The sequence below is a fragment of the Staurois parvus genome, unplaced genomic scaffold, assembly GCF_062004578.1.
Source record: "Staurois parvus isolate SC_StPar_1 unplaced genomic scaffold, SC_StPar_1.0 ptg000347l, whole genome shotgun sequence".
Lineage (NCBI taxonomy): Eukaryota > Metazoa > Chordata > Amphibia > Anura > Ranidae > Staurois > Staurois parvus.
This window is the reverse complement of record NW_028318143.1, coordinates 6,177,938-6,193,818: the sequence shown is the minus strand read 5'-3', so window position 1 is coordinate 6,193,818 and position 15,881 is coordinate 6,177,938. Positions and strand designations below refer to the sequence as shown.

Here is a 15,881-nt window from a genome sequence, read left to right as displayed (position 1 = left end):
AATTTGAGGGTATTTACATCCAAATCAGGTGAACGGTGTAGGAATTACAACAGTTTGCATACGTGCCTCCCACTTGTTAAGGGACCAAAAGTAATGGGACAGAATAATAATCATAAATCAAACTTTCACTCTTTAATACTTGGTTGCAAATCCTTTGCAGTCAATTACAGCCTGAAGTGTGGAACGCATAGACATCACCAGACGCTGGGTTTCATCTCTGGTGATGCTCTGCCAGTCCTCTACTGCAACTGTCTTCAGTTCCTGCTTGTTCTTGGGGCATTTTCCCTTCAGTTTTGTCTTCAGCAAGTGAAATGCATGCTCAATCGGATTCAGGTCAGGTGATTGACTTGGCCATTGCATAACATTCCACTTCTTTCCCTTAAACTCATTGGTTGCTTTTGCAGTATACTTTGGGTCATTGTCCATCTGCACTGTGAAGCGTCCAATGAGTTGTGAAGCATTTGGCTGAATATGAGCAGATAATATTGCCCGAAACACTTCAGAATTCATCCTGCTGCTTTTGTCAGCAGTCACATCATCAATAAATACAAGAAAAGCAGTTCCATTGGCAGCCATACATGCCCACGCCATGACACTACCACCACCATGCTTCACTGATGAGGTGGTATGCTTAGGATCATGAGCAGTTCCTTTCCTTCTCCATACTCTTCTCTTCCCATCACTCTGGTACAAGTTGATCTTGGTCTCATCTGTCCATAGGATGTTGTTCCAGAACTGTGAAGGCTTTTTTACATGTTTTTTGGCAAACTCTAATCTGGCCTTCCTGTTTTTGAGGCTCACCAATGGTTTACATCTTGTGGTGAACCCTCTGTATTCACTCTGGTGAAGTCTTCTCTTGATTGGTGACTTTGACACACATACACCTACCTCCTGGAGAGTGTTCTTGATCTGGCCAACTGTTGTGAAGGGTGTTTTCTTCACCAGGGAAAGAATTCTTCGGTCATCCACCACAGTTATTTTCCGTGGTCTTCCGGGTCTTTTGGTGTTGCTGAGCTCACCGGTGCGTTCCTTCTTTTTAAGAATGTTCCAAACAGTTGTTTTGGCCACGCCTAATGTTTTTGCTATCTCTCTGATGGGTTTGTTTTGTTTTTTCAGCCTAATGATGGCTTGTTTCACTTATAGTGACAGCTCTTTGGATCTCATCTTGAGAGTTGACAGCAACAGATTCCAAATGCAAATAGCACACTTGAAATGAACTCTGGACCTTTTATCTGCTCATTGTAATTGGGATAATGAGGGAATAACACACACTTGGCCATGGAACAGCTGAGAAGCCAATTGTCCCATTACTTGTGGTCCCTTAACAAGTGGGAGGCACATATGTAAACTGTTGTAATTCCTACACCGTTCACCTGATTTGGATGTAAATACCCTCAAATTAAAGCTGACAGTCTGCAGTTAAAGCACATCTTGTTCATTTTATTTCAAATCCATTGTGGTGGTGTATAGAGCCAAAAATGTTAGAATTGTGTTGATGTCCCAATATTTATGGACCTGACTGTATACACATTTTTGGGGGGTTTACAGTAATTTCTAGCAAAAAATGCCGATAAAAAATAAAGTGTTACTAAACTCACAACAGTAAAATCAGTCTGTATATGCAGTAAAGCATGCTTGTTATACTCACTGTGGAACCTAAGGGGTTAATCCTCTGCATTGTGTAAAAAGGCTGTTTGGTCCTGTCTTCTCTGATCCTCCCCTTCTTCCAGTGCCCCCCTCTTATCTCCTGATAAGACATATTGTGTGGAGTCACTCTGCACATGCTCAGTTTAGTGTGTATTACTAGAGATGATTTTTTTTTGGGGAGAGTGCATGCGATCAGCACGGGGCCAATCAGCAATCTCCAGACAGAGGTCAGAGGTCCTGCATCCTCCTAGAGCAAAATTAAAACTCCTCCTACAAGCTTTAACCAGTGCTCTGCTGGACACTGATAGAAGTCACAAGACTGCACTAACTGCTGATGAGAAAAGATATTTAGCAGATTATACTTGTACAATCATTGCATTTCCATGTTGTGTGTACTGTGGGAGACCAGATATAGTGAATGCAGGGTCCGGGGAGACCAGATATAGTGAATGCAGGGTCCGGGGAGACCAGATATAGTGAATGCAGGGTCCGGGGAGACCAGATATAGTGAATGCTGGGCCCGGGGAGACCATATATAGTGAATGCGGGGTCCGGGGAGACCAGATATAGTGAATGCGGGGTTCGGGAGACCAGATATAGTGAATGCAGGGTCCAGGGAGACCAGATATAGTGAATGCGGGGTTCGGGAGACCAGATATAGTGAGTGCGCGGCCCGGGGAGACCAGATATAGTGAATGCGTGGCCCGGGGAGACCACATATAGTGACTGCGGAGTCCGGGTAGACCAGATATAGTGACTGCGGGGTCCGGGTAGACCAGATATAGTGACTGCGGGGTCCGGGGAGACCAGATATAGTGAAATCGGGGTCCGGGGAGACCAGATATAGTGAATGCGGGGTCCGAGTAGACCAGATATAGTGACTGTGGTGTCCGGGTAGACCAGATATAGTGACTGCGGGTTCCGGGGAGACCAGATATAGTGAATGCAGGGTCCGGAGAGACCAGATATAGTGAATGCGGGGCCCGGGGAGACCAGATATAGTGAATGCGGGGCCCGGGGAGACCAGATATAGTGAATGCGGGGTTCGGGAGACCAGATATAGTGAATGCTGGGCCCGAGTAGACCATATATAGTGAATGCAGGGTCCGGGGAGACCAGATATAGTGAGTACGGGGTCCGGGGAGACCAGATATAGTGAATGCAGGGTCCGGGGAGACCGGATATAGTGAATGCAGGGTCCGGGGAGACCAGATATAGTGAATGCGGGGTCCGGGGTAGACCAGATATAGTGAGTGCGGGGTTCGGGGAGACCAGATATAGTGAGTGCGGGGTCCGGGGAGACCGGATATAGTGAATGCAGGGTCCTGGGTTTAGTAACACTTTAAATGGCAGATGGTAAAAGGCATGGATACTTCCTGAGTCACTGGTCCAGGACATGTTGTTTATGACTCAGTAGCTGGAGACAACCCATCAGTAGTGGCCGCCATACAGCTTTCTGTGCAGAGGGCGCAGTGCGCGGAGGGGCCGCAGGGTGGCGCCGTTCGGCAGCAGGACGCTCCTCTTCCATAGAAAGGAGGTGTGTGAACCCGGAAATGACTTCCTCTCCCGGAAGCCTGGCTGATGAGGGACGGTATTGCAGGGTGCACCATGGCGGCGGAGGAGAAGGATCCTCTGAGTTATTTCGCGGACTATGGGAGCTCGGAGAGCAGCAGTGAGGAAGAGGACGGGGATAGGAAGGGAAGGGCGGCGGAGGTGAAGAGGCCGCCCCCAGCACGCCGCCTCCCCGGACCTGATGAGCTCTTTCAGACTGTTAGCCGCCCGGCCTTCCTGTCCGCCCCTTCCAGCTCCACCATCAACTGGGAGAAGAGGCTCATCCGACCCCCCGAGGAGGTGACAATGAAGGAGGGGCAGGAGATTAAAGGGGGAGGGGGATAGAGATGAGATGACTGGAGGGGACAATGGGTTTCTGGAAGGAATTCAAAGGAGAGATGGGGACAGGGGGGGGGGGGGAGATGGAAGAGATCAGGACATCACTGACTGGGGGGGTGTAGGGGGGCATCGGGGGAGGGGGTTACAGGGGAGATGGGGGACGAGGAGGTGATGGGGATGAGGAGGTCATGGGAGATATGGGGACTTATGCATATCATCATGACGAGGAGTTCATGGGAGAGATGAGAATGGGTAGGTCATGGGAGAGATGGGGCGAGGAGGGCACGGGAGGGATGGGGGTGAGGAGGGCACGGGAGGGATGGGGGCGAGGAGGTCATTGTAGAGATGGGGACGAGGAGGTCATTGTAGAGATGGGGACGAGGAGGTCATTGTAGAGATGGGGACGGGGAGGTCACGGGAAGGATGGGGACGGGGAGGTCACGGGAGGGATGGGGACGGGGAGGTCACGGGAGGGATGGGGACGGGGAGGTCACGGGAGGGATGGGGGCGAGGAGGTCACGGGAGGGATGGGGGCGAGGAGGTCACGGGAGGGATGGAGGCAGACAGGTCATAAGGATGGGTACGATGTAGTCATGGGAGAGATGAGGAGATGACAAGAGAAATGGGGACATAGTGACAAGATGCTAACGGGGACATAGTGACAAGATGCTAACGGGGACATAGTGACAAGATGGTAACGGGGACACACACACCAGGGACATGGGACTTCCATGGGGATGAAAGTGCTTACACTTAGATCAATAAAGGGTGTACTCACAATTATCACTTTTCCTGGCAGAGTGAAGGCCAGGATGGCAAAATAATACCGTTTGTAAAACACATTCCTTTCCGTTTTGTCCCATGATGTTCTTACATGTTGTAGTTTCATTTCTCCTCCATTGAAAATATTTTCATTTTGCTTGTTGCCATGCGGGAACTATGCAAACATCATTCTGAAATTCACTGAATCCAAATAACAAAGTGATTTGGAGCTATAGATTGCTGCATCTTTAACATGTAATCTCTGAAGTCACATCTGTGTTCAGCCCCCAATGACATGCAGCAGAATTTGACAGATTCCTTTAGGGGTTAATAGAAACTTCAAAAGCCTAAACAGGGCCAACTAAACATATCTCTGGATGGACATTGGTTACAGAGTTAAATATTTCACAGCTCTGCTTTACAAGTTTGATGGAGTTCTACTCTAAAGATACACTTTCTCCTAAGTATTAGATGGTCTCTAATGTTCTTGTTTTTATTGGAACAGCCTCCCAGAGAGTTTAAGGTGTGGAAGACGAATGCAGTTCCTCCTCCGGAATCCTACAAGATAGAGGAAAAGAAGGGGCCGCCCCCTGAGTTGGACATGGCTATAAAATGGTCCAGTATGTACCAAGACAACGGAGATGATGCTCCTCAACAGGTGAACAAGGTTACGTTTCTTCCGGATGAAGAGAACCCTGATGACTCTCCCGGTAAGAGAACATTCTTACGTCAAAAAACCTCTATAGTGTATACAGCTTAAAGATTATGCAAATGCATGAGAAGGGTTCTACCCTTTGTCAGGATTTATTCAGGGGATTCATTACTCTGTCCTGGTGAGCTTTGTTACGGAGACAGAAAATGGGGGGTAAATCTCAAAAATGTGAATTGCCATTAAAGCAAGAGGTGAGGGAAAATCCTACAATGGGGACACTGTTCCTATGACAACTAGCTGAGATGGCAAATCCTTTTATGTTGGAAAGATCGCCTCTCATTTTCTGTTGTGTCTTCAAAATGAAAGTAACCTGATAGAGTTCCAACCCTTCTCTACATGATCTATCGCTAATGAAAAAAATGTTTTGGCTTTATATTAACTTTGTGGCAGAAAGCAGTAAATGTTTTCAAATGACAGTCCTGGTAACAACCAGGGATTCCCTCATTTCCTGTTTTGGCTGTGGGATAGGAAATGAAGGGAAATCTCCCTAATGGCAGTTAGGTGAGTCAGCTTACAATGTTTTTGATATGATATTACACACACACGCACACATGCGTACACACACACGTACACACGTTGGAGGGGTATGATAGAGCTACAAGGAAGTCCAAAATGTCCATCAACAAAGTCCAAAAGCGGGGGAGACTATGAGTGTTCACAATGGCAAATGGCAGCATCCTTGGCAGCACCCTCAAAGCAAAGCTGGACTCTGTATGCAAAAGAAAGAGGATAGGGGTGCTGGACTAAGTGCAGCATTAGGTGTACAGTTCATTAGCACAATGACAATTGGCAACTTACGATTAATAAAAAAGAGATAGGCATGTCACCAATGATGTGGTCCAGACTCCCGGGAACCGAAGGAGGAGAGGAGGTGTCCAAACGTCAAGGTTGTAGCTGGAGAGAGGATCCTGGAGCTTCCGGCCACCGCAGGGAACCAGCGTGGAATGCAAATGGCGCCAGGGCGGACGTGACGTCAGCGCTGGAACGTGATGACGTGGATGGGCGGTAATGTGTTTCGAAGCTTCTTCCTCAGACCTCAGGAACTGTACACCTAATTCTGCACTTAGTCCAGCACCCCTCTCCTTTCTTTCCTTTACAATGTTTTTGTAGTTCTATGGACAGAGTGATGCACATACCTCATACTGCAGTGAAGTGTGTGTCGCCAATACTGGTAGACTGGCTGCTGAATATAGCTTCTTTAGTCCAAAACACTACAAGAGGTATGGACATAATGGGCAGTGCATTAACTTCCAGGTTGAGCAACAGTGGCCATCATTCAACCAGGCTGCAAGGGATTGCGCTGATGAGAAGGAAGTAATGCAGCAGGAATAGCTGCCTTTTCAGTTTAGTTGGCCATTGGGATGGCTGTCTGATAGGCTGGGTAGGTTTCCCAATGGCCAGCTAAGCAAGCTCACAAGGACAGCTAGCAATGCTTCTGCTAATTTCAAGGCAGTGGCATAGGATTGTCAGTCTGCAACAGGACGTGCCATCACTGGTAGGATCTTTAGGTAAGACACTTTGTAATATATTTGCAAAACGGGAGGTGCTGGAGTCCTAACACACCTCCTGACCTAAGGAGACAATGCTGCTCTTCCAGGGATACAGTAGAGTGAGAGGGCATTGTCACCCTATGACAAGAAGTGTGTTACAGGCAGCCTGGCCAAGTGAAACTAAATACAAAAATAGTTTGGAAAAAAGGAAATGCATGCAGCCACCACATCGAAGGACTGGCAAGCTGCTGTTTAGTACAGCTTTGTTCTTGGACAGCGCTTTAATGAAAGCTGTAGGTTTAAAAAAATGTAAGCCAACTTTTAAAATGGAATCAATATGAAAAGACTGTGCTCCTCTGCTGCCCTTGTGAAACAAAGAAATTCAATGTGAAAGCAAAACTAAAGCACAAAATTTAAAACAAATGTGCATTTAATTATCGTGCATTAATGTCCATCAAAATTACCCTGATGAAGTCACGTGACTAGTGACGATATGTATGGCGCAATTAGGTGACACCAGATTAGGACTGGATGTGTGGTAAACGTGCTGGATACTTTCTATTCCTTTTTTAACCTGTATAAATATGAGCGCAGCTTTAAATAAACTCCATGTGTGTTTTGAATGCTACACAATGGCAGCATCTATGTGGCTCTGAGTAGATTTTATAGAGACACACAGAGGCATTACCGAGCATTTAAAGCAGTGGTTCTCAACCTTTCTAATGCCGCGACCCCTTAATACAGTTCCTCATGTTGTGGTGACCCCCAACCATAAAATTATTTTCGTTGCTACTTCATAACTGTAATTTTGCAGTGGGAGGAGTAGTGCCACATCATTGGTGTCAGTGGAAGGAGTAGTGCCCCATCACTGATGTCAGTGGGATGAATAGTGCCCCATCGTTGGTATCAGTGGGAGGAATAGTGCCCCATCACTGGTGTCAGTGGGAGGAATAGTGCCCCATCGTTGGTGTCAGTGGGAGGAATAGTGCCCCATCGTTGGTATCAGTGGGAGGAATAGTGCCCCATCGTTGGTGTCAGTGGGAGGAATAGTGCCTCATCGTTGGTATCAGTGGGAGGAATAGTGCCCCATCACTGGTGTCAGTGGGAGGAATAGTGCCCCATCGTTGGTATCAGTGGGAGGAATAGTGCCCCATCGTTGGTGTCAGTGGGAGGAATAGTGCCCCATCATTGGTGTCAGTGGGAGGAATAGTGCCCCATCATTGCTGTCAGTGGGAGGAATAGTGCCCCATCATTGCTGTCAGTGGGAGGAATAGTGCCCCATCATTGGTGTCAGTGGGGGGAGTAGTGCCCCATCACTGGTGTCAGTGGGGGGGAGTAGTGCCCCATCACTGGTGTCAGTGGGGGGGAGTAGTGCCCCATCACTGGTGTCAGTGGGGGGGAGTAGTGCCCCATCACTGGTGTCAGTGGGGGGGAGTAGTGCCCCATCACTGGTGTCGGTGGGGGGGAGTAGTGCCCCATCACTGGTGTCGGTGGGGGGGAGTAGTGCCCCATCACTGGTGTCGGTGGGGGGGAGTAGTGCCCCATCACTGGTGTCGGTGGGGGGGAGTAGTGCCCCATCACTGGTGTCGGTGGGGGGGAGTAGTGCCCCATCACTGGTGTCGGTGGGGGGGAGTAGTGCCCCATCACTGGTGTCGGTGGGGGGGAGTAGTGCCCCATCACTGGTGTCGGTGGGGGGGAGTAGTGCCCCATCACTGGTGTCGGTGGGGGGGAGTAGTGCCCCATCACTGGTGTCGGTGGGGGGGAGTAGTGCCCCATCACTGGTGTCGGTGGGGGGGAGTAGTGCCCCATCACTGGTGTCGGTAGGAGGAGTAGTGCCCCATCACTGGTGTCGGTGGGAGGAGTAGTGCCCCATCATTGGTGTCGGTGGGGGGAGTAGTGCCCCATCATTGGTGTCAGTGGGGGGAGTAGTGCCCCATCACTGGTGTCAGTGGGAGCAATAGTGCTCCATCACTGGTGTCAGTGGGGGGAGTAGTGCCCCATGACTGGTGTCAGTGGGGGGAGTAGTGCCCCATGACTGGTGTCAGTGGGGGGAGTAGTGCCCCATGACTGGTGTCAGTGGGGGGAGTAGTGCCCCATGACTGGTGTCAGTGGGGGGAGTAGTGCCCCATGACTGGTGTCAGTGGGGGGAGTAGTGCCCCATGACTGGTGTCAGTGGGGGGAGTAGTGCCCCATGACTGGTGTCAGTGGGGGGAGTAGTGCCCCATGACTGGTGTCAGTGGGGGGAGTAGTGCCCCATGACTGGTGTCAGTGGGGGGAGTAGTGCCCCATGACTGGTGTCAGTGGGGGGAGTAGTGCCCCATGACTGGTGTCAGTGGGGGGAGTAGTGCCCCATGACTGGTGTCAGTGGGGGGAGTAGTGCCCCATGACTGGTGTCAGTGGGGGGAGTAGTGCCCCATGACTGGTGTCAGTGGGGGGAGTAGTGCCCCATGACTGGTGTCAGTGGGGGGAGTAGTGCCCCATGACTGGTGTCAGTGGGGGGAGTAGTGCCCCATGACTGGTGTCAGTGGGGGGAGTAGTGCCCCATGACTGGTGTCAGTGGGGGGAGTAGTGCCCCATGACTGGTGTCAGTGGGGGGAGTAGTGCCCCATGACTGGTGTCAGTGGGGGGAGTAGTGCCCCATGACTGGTGTCAGTGGGGGGAGTAGTGCCCCATGACTGGTGTCAGTGGGGGGAGTAGTGCCCCATGACTGGTGTCAGTGGGGGGAGTAGTGCCCCATGACTGGTGTCAGTGGGGGGAGTAGTGCCCCATGACTGGTGTCAGTGGGGGGAGTAGTGCCCCATGACTGGTGTCAGTGGGGGGAGTAGTGCCCCATGACTGGTGTCAGTGGGGGGAGTAGTGCCCCATGACTGGTGTCAGTGGGGGGAGTAGTGCCCCATGACTGGTGCCAGTGGGGGGAGTAGTGCCCCATGACTGGTGCCAGTGGGGGGAGTAGTGCCCCATGACTGGTGCCAGTGGGGGGAGTAGTGCCCCATGACTGGTGCCAGTGGGGGGAGTAGTGCCCCATGACTGGTGCCAGTGGGGGGAGTAGTGCCCCATGACTGGTGCCAGTGGGGGGAGTAGTGCCCCATGACTGGTGCCAGTGGGGGGAGTAGTGCCCCATGACTGGTGCCAGTGGGGGGAGTAGTGCCCCATGACTGGTGCCAGTGGGGGGAGTAGTGCCCCATGACTGGTGCCAGTGGGGGGAGTAGTGCCCCATGACTGGTGCCAGTGGGGGGAGTAGTGCCCCATGACTGGTGCCAGTGGGGGGAGTAGTGCCCCATGACTGGTGCCAGTGGGGGGAGTAGTGCCCCATGACTGGTGCCAGTGGGGGGAGTAGTGCCCCATGACTGGTGCCAGTGGGGGGAGTAGTGCCCCATGACTGGTGCCAGTGGGGGGAGTAGTGCCCCATGACTGGTGCCAGTGGGGGGAGTAGTGCCCCATGACTGGTGCCAGTGGGGGGAGTAGTGCCCCATGACTGGTGCCAGTGGGGGGAGTAGTGCCCCATGACTGGTGCCAGTGGGGGGAGTAGTGCCCCATGACTGGTGCCAGTGGGGGGAGTAGTGCCCCATGACTGGTGCCAGTGGGGGGAGTAGTGCCCCATGACTGGTGCCAGTGGGGGGAGTAGTGCCCCATGACTGGTGCCAGTGGGGGGAGTAGTGCCCCATGACTGGTGCCAGTGGGGGGAGTAGTGCCCCATGACTGGTGCCAGTGGGGGGAGTAGTGCCCCATGACTGGTGCCAGTGGGGGGAGTAGTGCCCCATGACTGGTGCCAGTGGGGGGAGTAGTGCCCCATGACTGGTGCCAGTGGGGGGAGTAGTGCCCCATGACTGGTGCCAGTGGGGGGAGTAGTGCCCCATGACTGGTGCCAGTGGGGGGAGTAGTGCCCCATGACTGGTGCCAGTGGGGGGAGTAGTGCCCCATGACTGGTGCCAGTGGGGGGAGTAGTGCCCCATGACTGGTGCCAGTGGGGGGAGTAGTGCCCCATGACTGGTGCCAGTGGGGGGAGTAGTGCCCCATGACTGGTGCCAGTGGGGGGAGTAGTGCCCCATGACTGGTGCCAGTGGGGGGAGTAGTGCCCCATGACTGGTGCCAGTGGGGGAATAGTGCCCCATGACTGGTGTCAGTGGGGGGAGTAGTGCCCCATGACTGGTGTCAGTGGGGGGAGTAGTGCCCCATGACTGGTGTCAGTGGGGGGAGTAGTGCCCCATGACTGGTGTCAGTGGGGGGAGTAGTGCCCCATGACTGGTGTCAGTGGGGGGAGTAGTGCCCCATGACTGGTGTCAGTGGGGGGAGTAGTGCCCCATGACTGGTGTCAGTGGGGGGAGTAGTGCCCCATGACTGGTGTCAGTGGGGGGAGTAGTGCCCCATGACTGGTGTCAGTGGGGGGAGTAGTGCCCCATGACTGGTGTCAGTGGGGGGAGTAGTGCCCCATGACTGGTGTCAGTGGGGGGAGTAGTGCCCCATGACTGGTGTCAGTGGGGGGAGTAGTGCCCCATGACTGGTGTCAGTGGGGGGAGTAGTGCCCCATGACTGGTGTCAGTGGGGGGAGTAGTGCCCCATGACTGGTGTCAGTGGGGGGAGTAGTGCCCCATGACTGGTGTCAGTGGGGGGAGTAGTGCCCCATGACTGGTGTCAGTGGGGGGAGTAGTGCCCCATGACTGGTGTCAGTGGGGGGAGTAGTGCCCCATGACTGGTGTCAGTGGGGGGAGTAGTGCCCCATGACTGGTGTCAGTGGGGGGAGTAGTGCCCCATGACTGGTGTCAGTGGGGGGAGTAGTGCCCCATGACTGGTGTCAGTGGGGGGAGTAGTGCCCCATGACTGGTGTCAGTGGGGGGAGTAGTGCCCCATGACTGGTGTCAGTGGGGGGAGTAGTGCCCCATGACTGGTGTCAGTGGGGGGAGTAGTGCCCCATGACTGGTGTCAGTGGGGGGAGTAGTGCCCCATGACTGGTGTCAGTGGGGGGAGTAGTGCCCCATGACTGGTGTCAGTGGGGGGAGTAGTGCCCCATGACTGGTGTCAGTGGGGGGAGTAGTGCCCCATGACTGGTGTCAGTGGGGGGAGTAGTGCCCCATGACTGGTGTCAGTGGGGGGAGTAGTGCCCCATGACTGGTGTCAGTGGGGGGAGTAGTGCCCCATGACTGGTGTCAGTGGGGGGAGTAGTGCCCCATGACTGGTGTCAGTGGGGGGAGTAGTGCCCCATGACTGGTGTCAGTGGGGGGAGTAGTGCCCCATGACTGGTGTCAGTGGGGGGAGTAGTGCCCCATGACTGGTGTCAGTGGGGGGAGTAGTGCCCCATGACTGGTGTCAGTGGGGGGAGTAGTGCCCCATGACTGGTGTCAGTGGGGGGAGTAGTGCCCCATGACTGGTGTCAGTGGGGGGAGTAGTGCCCCATGACTGGTGTCAGTGGGGGGAGTAGTGCCCCATGACTGGTGTCAGTGGGGGGAGTAGTGCCCCATGACTGGTGTCAGTGGGGGGAGTAGTGCCCCATGACTGGTGTCAGTGGGGGGAGTAGTGCCCCATGACTGGTGTCAGTGGGGGGAGTAGTGCCCCATGACTGGTGTCAGTGGGGGGAGTAGTGCCCCATGACTGGTGTCAGTGGGGGGAGTAGTGCCCCATGACTGGTGTCAGTGGGGGGAGTAGTGCCCCATGACTGGTGTCAGTGGGGGGAGTAGTGCCCCATGACTGGTGTCAGTGGGGGGAGTAGTGCCCCATGACTGGTGTCAGTGGGGGGAGTAGTGCCCCATGACTGGTGTCAGTGGGGGGAGTAGTGCCCCATGACTGGTGTCAGTGGGGGGAGTAGTGCCCCATGACTGGTGTCAGTGGGGGGAGTAGTGCCCCATGACTGGTGTCAGTGTGGTGGAGGGGAGAATAGTGCCCCATGACTGGTGTCAGTGTGGTGGAGGGGAGAATAGTGCCCCATGACTGGTGTCAGTGTGGTGGAGGGGAGAATAGTGCCCCATCATTGGGGCCGGGGGGGGGGGGAAATAGTGTCCCATCGTTGGTGTCAGTGGGGGGAGGAATAGTGCCCCATCGTTGGTGTCAGTGGGAGGAATAGTGCCCCATCATTGATGTCAGTGTGGTGGAGGGGAGAATAGTGTCCCATCGTTGGTGTCAGTGGGGGGGGAAATAGTGCCCCATCGTTGGTGTCAGTGGGGGGAGGAATAGTGCCCCATCGTTGGTGTCAGTGGGGGGAGGAATAGTGCCCCATCGTTGGTGTCAGTGGGGGGAGGAATAGTGCCCCATCGTTGGTGTCAGTGGGGGGAGGAATAGTGCCCCATCGTTGGTGTCAGTGGGGGGAGGAATAGTGCCCCATCGTTGGTGTCAGTGGGGGGAGGAATAGTGCCCCATCGTTGGTGTCAGTGGGGGGAGGAATAGTGCCCCATCGTTGGTATTAGTGACAGCCTGGGCTCGCTCTCTCACTTACCTGTCAGCTGTCTTCCTTCTCTGGCCGCTCTCCTCTTCACTAGCTCCGGCAGCTCCCTCGATCTTCTTTGATGTACGCGCGCTGCCGCTCGGCTCCTCCTCTCCAAGCTCCACCTCCTCGCCGGTGATTGGCTGCCTGTGTGCCTCTCCTGAGCTACAGTTCCGGTGGCCAATCAGCGGCGAGGAGGCGGAGCTGCTGAGCGATCCCGGAGGTGTGGCCAGGTGACAGGAGCAGCGTATCATTCCGCCCACACATCGCCGGAGACAGGAGCGGTGTCTCGGTTCCTAAGACCATCGGAAATATGTGTTTTCCGATGGTCTTAGGCGACCCCTGGGAAATGGTCGTTCGACCCCCAAAGGGGTCGCGACCCCCAGGTTGAGAACCGCTGATTTAAAGGGAGAGCTACCTGGAATTGACCAGTGAGAGATTGGAGTGCCTGTCAAAACTGAGGGGCACCAGATACAATTCCCTAGAGAAGGGGCAGCGCAATTAGTATGTTGTATTACACCTATAGGTCACAGGATTGAGGCGAGAGCACAACCGCTATCACTGATTGGGTGTTCACAGACTGAGACAAGTATTGGCAGCATCAGGATTATGTAATTGTGTCCAATAGCAGGATATCGCTGTGGGGCTTTGATATCCCAGTGTGACAGGAGGCATCTTTGTGATTGGATCTATGATACTTGGGACTTTTGATGGACATTCATGCATGCTATTTATATTAAATTTTAACTTTTGTGTTTTTAGTTTTTCATATTGAATTTGTTTGTTTGACAAGTAATTTAACTAGTTTAGGGTAGCAGTGCAGCACAGTGTATTTATATTGATTTGGTTTTAGTGGGGAACGCACACTGTCGGTGTTTGCAGCAGCTGCATAAGGATAGAACATTTGAGATCAGTTGTGGCCGTGCGCAAGAGGTTTAGTTTACACAGCTTTTGAAATTGCATGGATTAGGTAAAGCGTTTGCGAGATGTAGCGATTGGTTTTAGTTTTACTTTGAAGCAGAATTAAACTTTTCGTGTCCTGCAGGAGTTTTTGTGATTTAAGTTGCAAGGATGTACAGTATGTTTGCACATTATGGCACCCTTACCTTGTAAAGTACCTGATCCAGCACTGTGACTCCATGATCTCGCTTGCTGATCCATCGTTGTTGCATCCATTTCTTTTCCATCTTCTGAAAACTTGTTTTCCACCACCTTGATTAGCTGGGCTTAGATGGTCTAAATTCCGTGCACGTGTATGGGATTTTATTCATCTCGGCACATCTGGCATCTGTAAGATGCAGGATTGTATATGGAGCTGTCCAGGCAGAGCTGCCAGTCTGCAATTCATAAAAGAAACTCTTAGCAGGCATGGAAAAGATTCTATGGCAGAAGAGGCATACACAGCCTCTTCCATTAGAAAAATGTATCAGGTGGTATGTTTTTTATATTTAGGATTTGTTCCATTTTTATGTCCTCATGCACACAGGACGTTTTTACAGCAGCTGTTTTTGACTTTTGACGTTTTTTTTCTATAGCATGTTATCCTATGTGTCCATGCACACATAGACTGTAATCAACATTTTTTGTCAGCGGTGTTTTTTGGGTGGGAAAAAACACCCAAAGCTAGTGGGTTTCTAGAGGAGTTATTTAGCTGTAAAAACGCTTTAACACTGAAAATGCGGTAAATCACAGCACACCAGCATTTTTGGATTTTTTTTTTTTTACCATAACACACAAACACGACAAAAAGCCGCTAAATGCTAATACAAAAACGCTGAAAAACTGACGTTTTTAATGTGATTTTACATAGCTAACGTTATCGGCGTTATTAAAACGCCCTGTGTGCATGGAGCCTGACACAAAACCAGTGTTGAATTTAGATTCACTATTGATTTAAATGTCTTGTTTTAGACTGCAGTTCATCATCTTTAGTTATTCTGTTTTTTTCTTCCAGACGAAGAGGATGAGCCAACTTCAGCAAAGAAGCGAAAGGTCTCCTAGCTGTAATTTGTACACGAGCTATCTGGATGTGATCAGATTGGAAAACCATTCTACTAGAGTCGCATGACTCACAAAGTGTAGATGTTTCACATGTCCGTAGTCACCAGTGCTTTAGCATACATGTGAAAGAGCAGGACTACTGTATAATGTGTATAATACACGCTTGTCTTGGTGAATGTATTGAGTTGTAAAGAGCCTTCTGTCTAGCAATACATCAATGGTTTTTATTTTCTTTTATTTCTCTCAAGCAGTGAAAATGCAGTTTGGTTCGGCCGCTCGTCTGCATTGTCTTAGAAACCTTTTATAAAGGAGTGTGTTTCAAACTAAGTTATTGAAATAATCCCCCACAGGGGCTGTTTTACAGGAAAAACTACTTTGTAAATAATTCACCAAAATAAAATCTACATTTGATAAAATGTGTGCCTTTGGCTTATTTAAATGTTTTCTTCGGCACTAAAGACAGATACTCAACTTACCAACGGTCCCTTGAGCGCCGGAATCTTCTCCTGTGTGCCAGTTTTCAGTCCTCTTCATTGGTCAGCGAGGGACTATGTCACTCCTGTGCATGCGCAGGACCTAGTCATCTCAGAACACAGGATCGGGCCAGCCGCTGAGACATTGCAAGTTTTGTCTGCAATAAATAGCCAGCCTGCCTGCCTGCCTGCTCACAGTTAACACAGAACTTTAGTTCAGCTTTAAGACAAACTCCATCCAGACATTGAAACACTTATTTAGTCACATATTAGCAGAGTAGAACCTACATTGAGAAGAAAGGGCCAGCGCTTCAAGGCAATCATGGCTTACCTGTCGTTTTGAGTCTCCATTATATGGTGCTTACTGACCGGTACTATTGAAGATTTTCCATCACGGAGCCATTATTCCATCCGGGAGACGATATCCATTGAAAATATTCATTATATCCACTCTTTATTACACTGCGCATACTGACCACTTTAAACGATCAAAG

The 15,881-nt window shown here is 51.7% G+C and overlaps 1 protein-coding gene across 1 annotated transcript; it reads left to right on the top strand.

Annotated features, from left to right (window-relative positions):
• The first annotated feature begins 3,206 nt into the window (after positions 1–3,206).
• CUNH1orf52 (chromosome unknown C1orf52 homolog) lies at positions 3,207–15,330 on the top strand. The gene is made up of 3 exons (XM_089684413.1): positions 3,207–3,498; positions 4,805–5,009; positions 14,868–15,330. The coding sequence occupies exons 1-3, from the start codon at positions 3,229–3,231 to the stop codon at positions 14,912–14,914; spliced, it is 522 nt and encodes a 173-aa protein (XP_089540539.1). The 5' UTR covers positions 3,207–3,228; the 3' UTR covers positions 14,915–15,330.
• The last annotated feature ends 551 nt before the right edge of the window (positions 15,331–15,881 follow it).

What these genes read in the sequence shown, in the direction of transcription:
- CUNH1orf52 (XM_089684413.1), top strand. Translation starts at nt 3,229, where the DNA reads ATGAGGGACGGTATTGCAGGGTGCACCATGGCGGCGGAGGAGAAGGAT. An exon ending in TCATCCGACCCCCCGAGGAG is followed by an intron (nt 3,499 to 4,804) that starts GTGACAATGAAG and finishes TTATTGGAACAG; the next exon opens with CCTCCCAGAGAGTTTAAGGT. An exon ending in GAACCCTGATGACTCTCCCG is followed by an intron (nt 5,010 to 14,867) that starts GTAAGAGAACAT and finishes TTTTTCTTCCAG; the next exon opens with ACGAAGAGGATGAGCCAACT.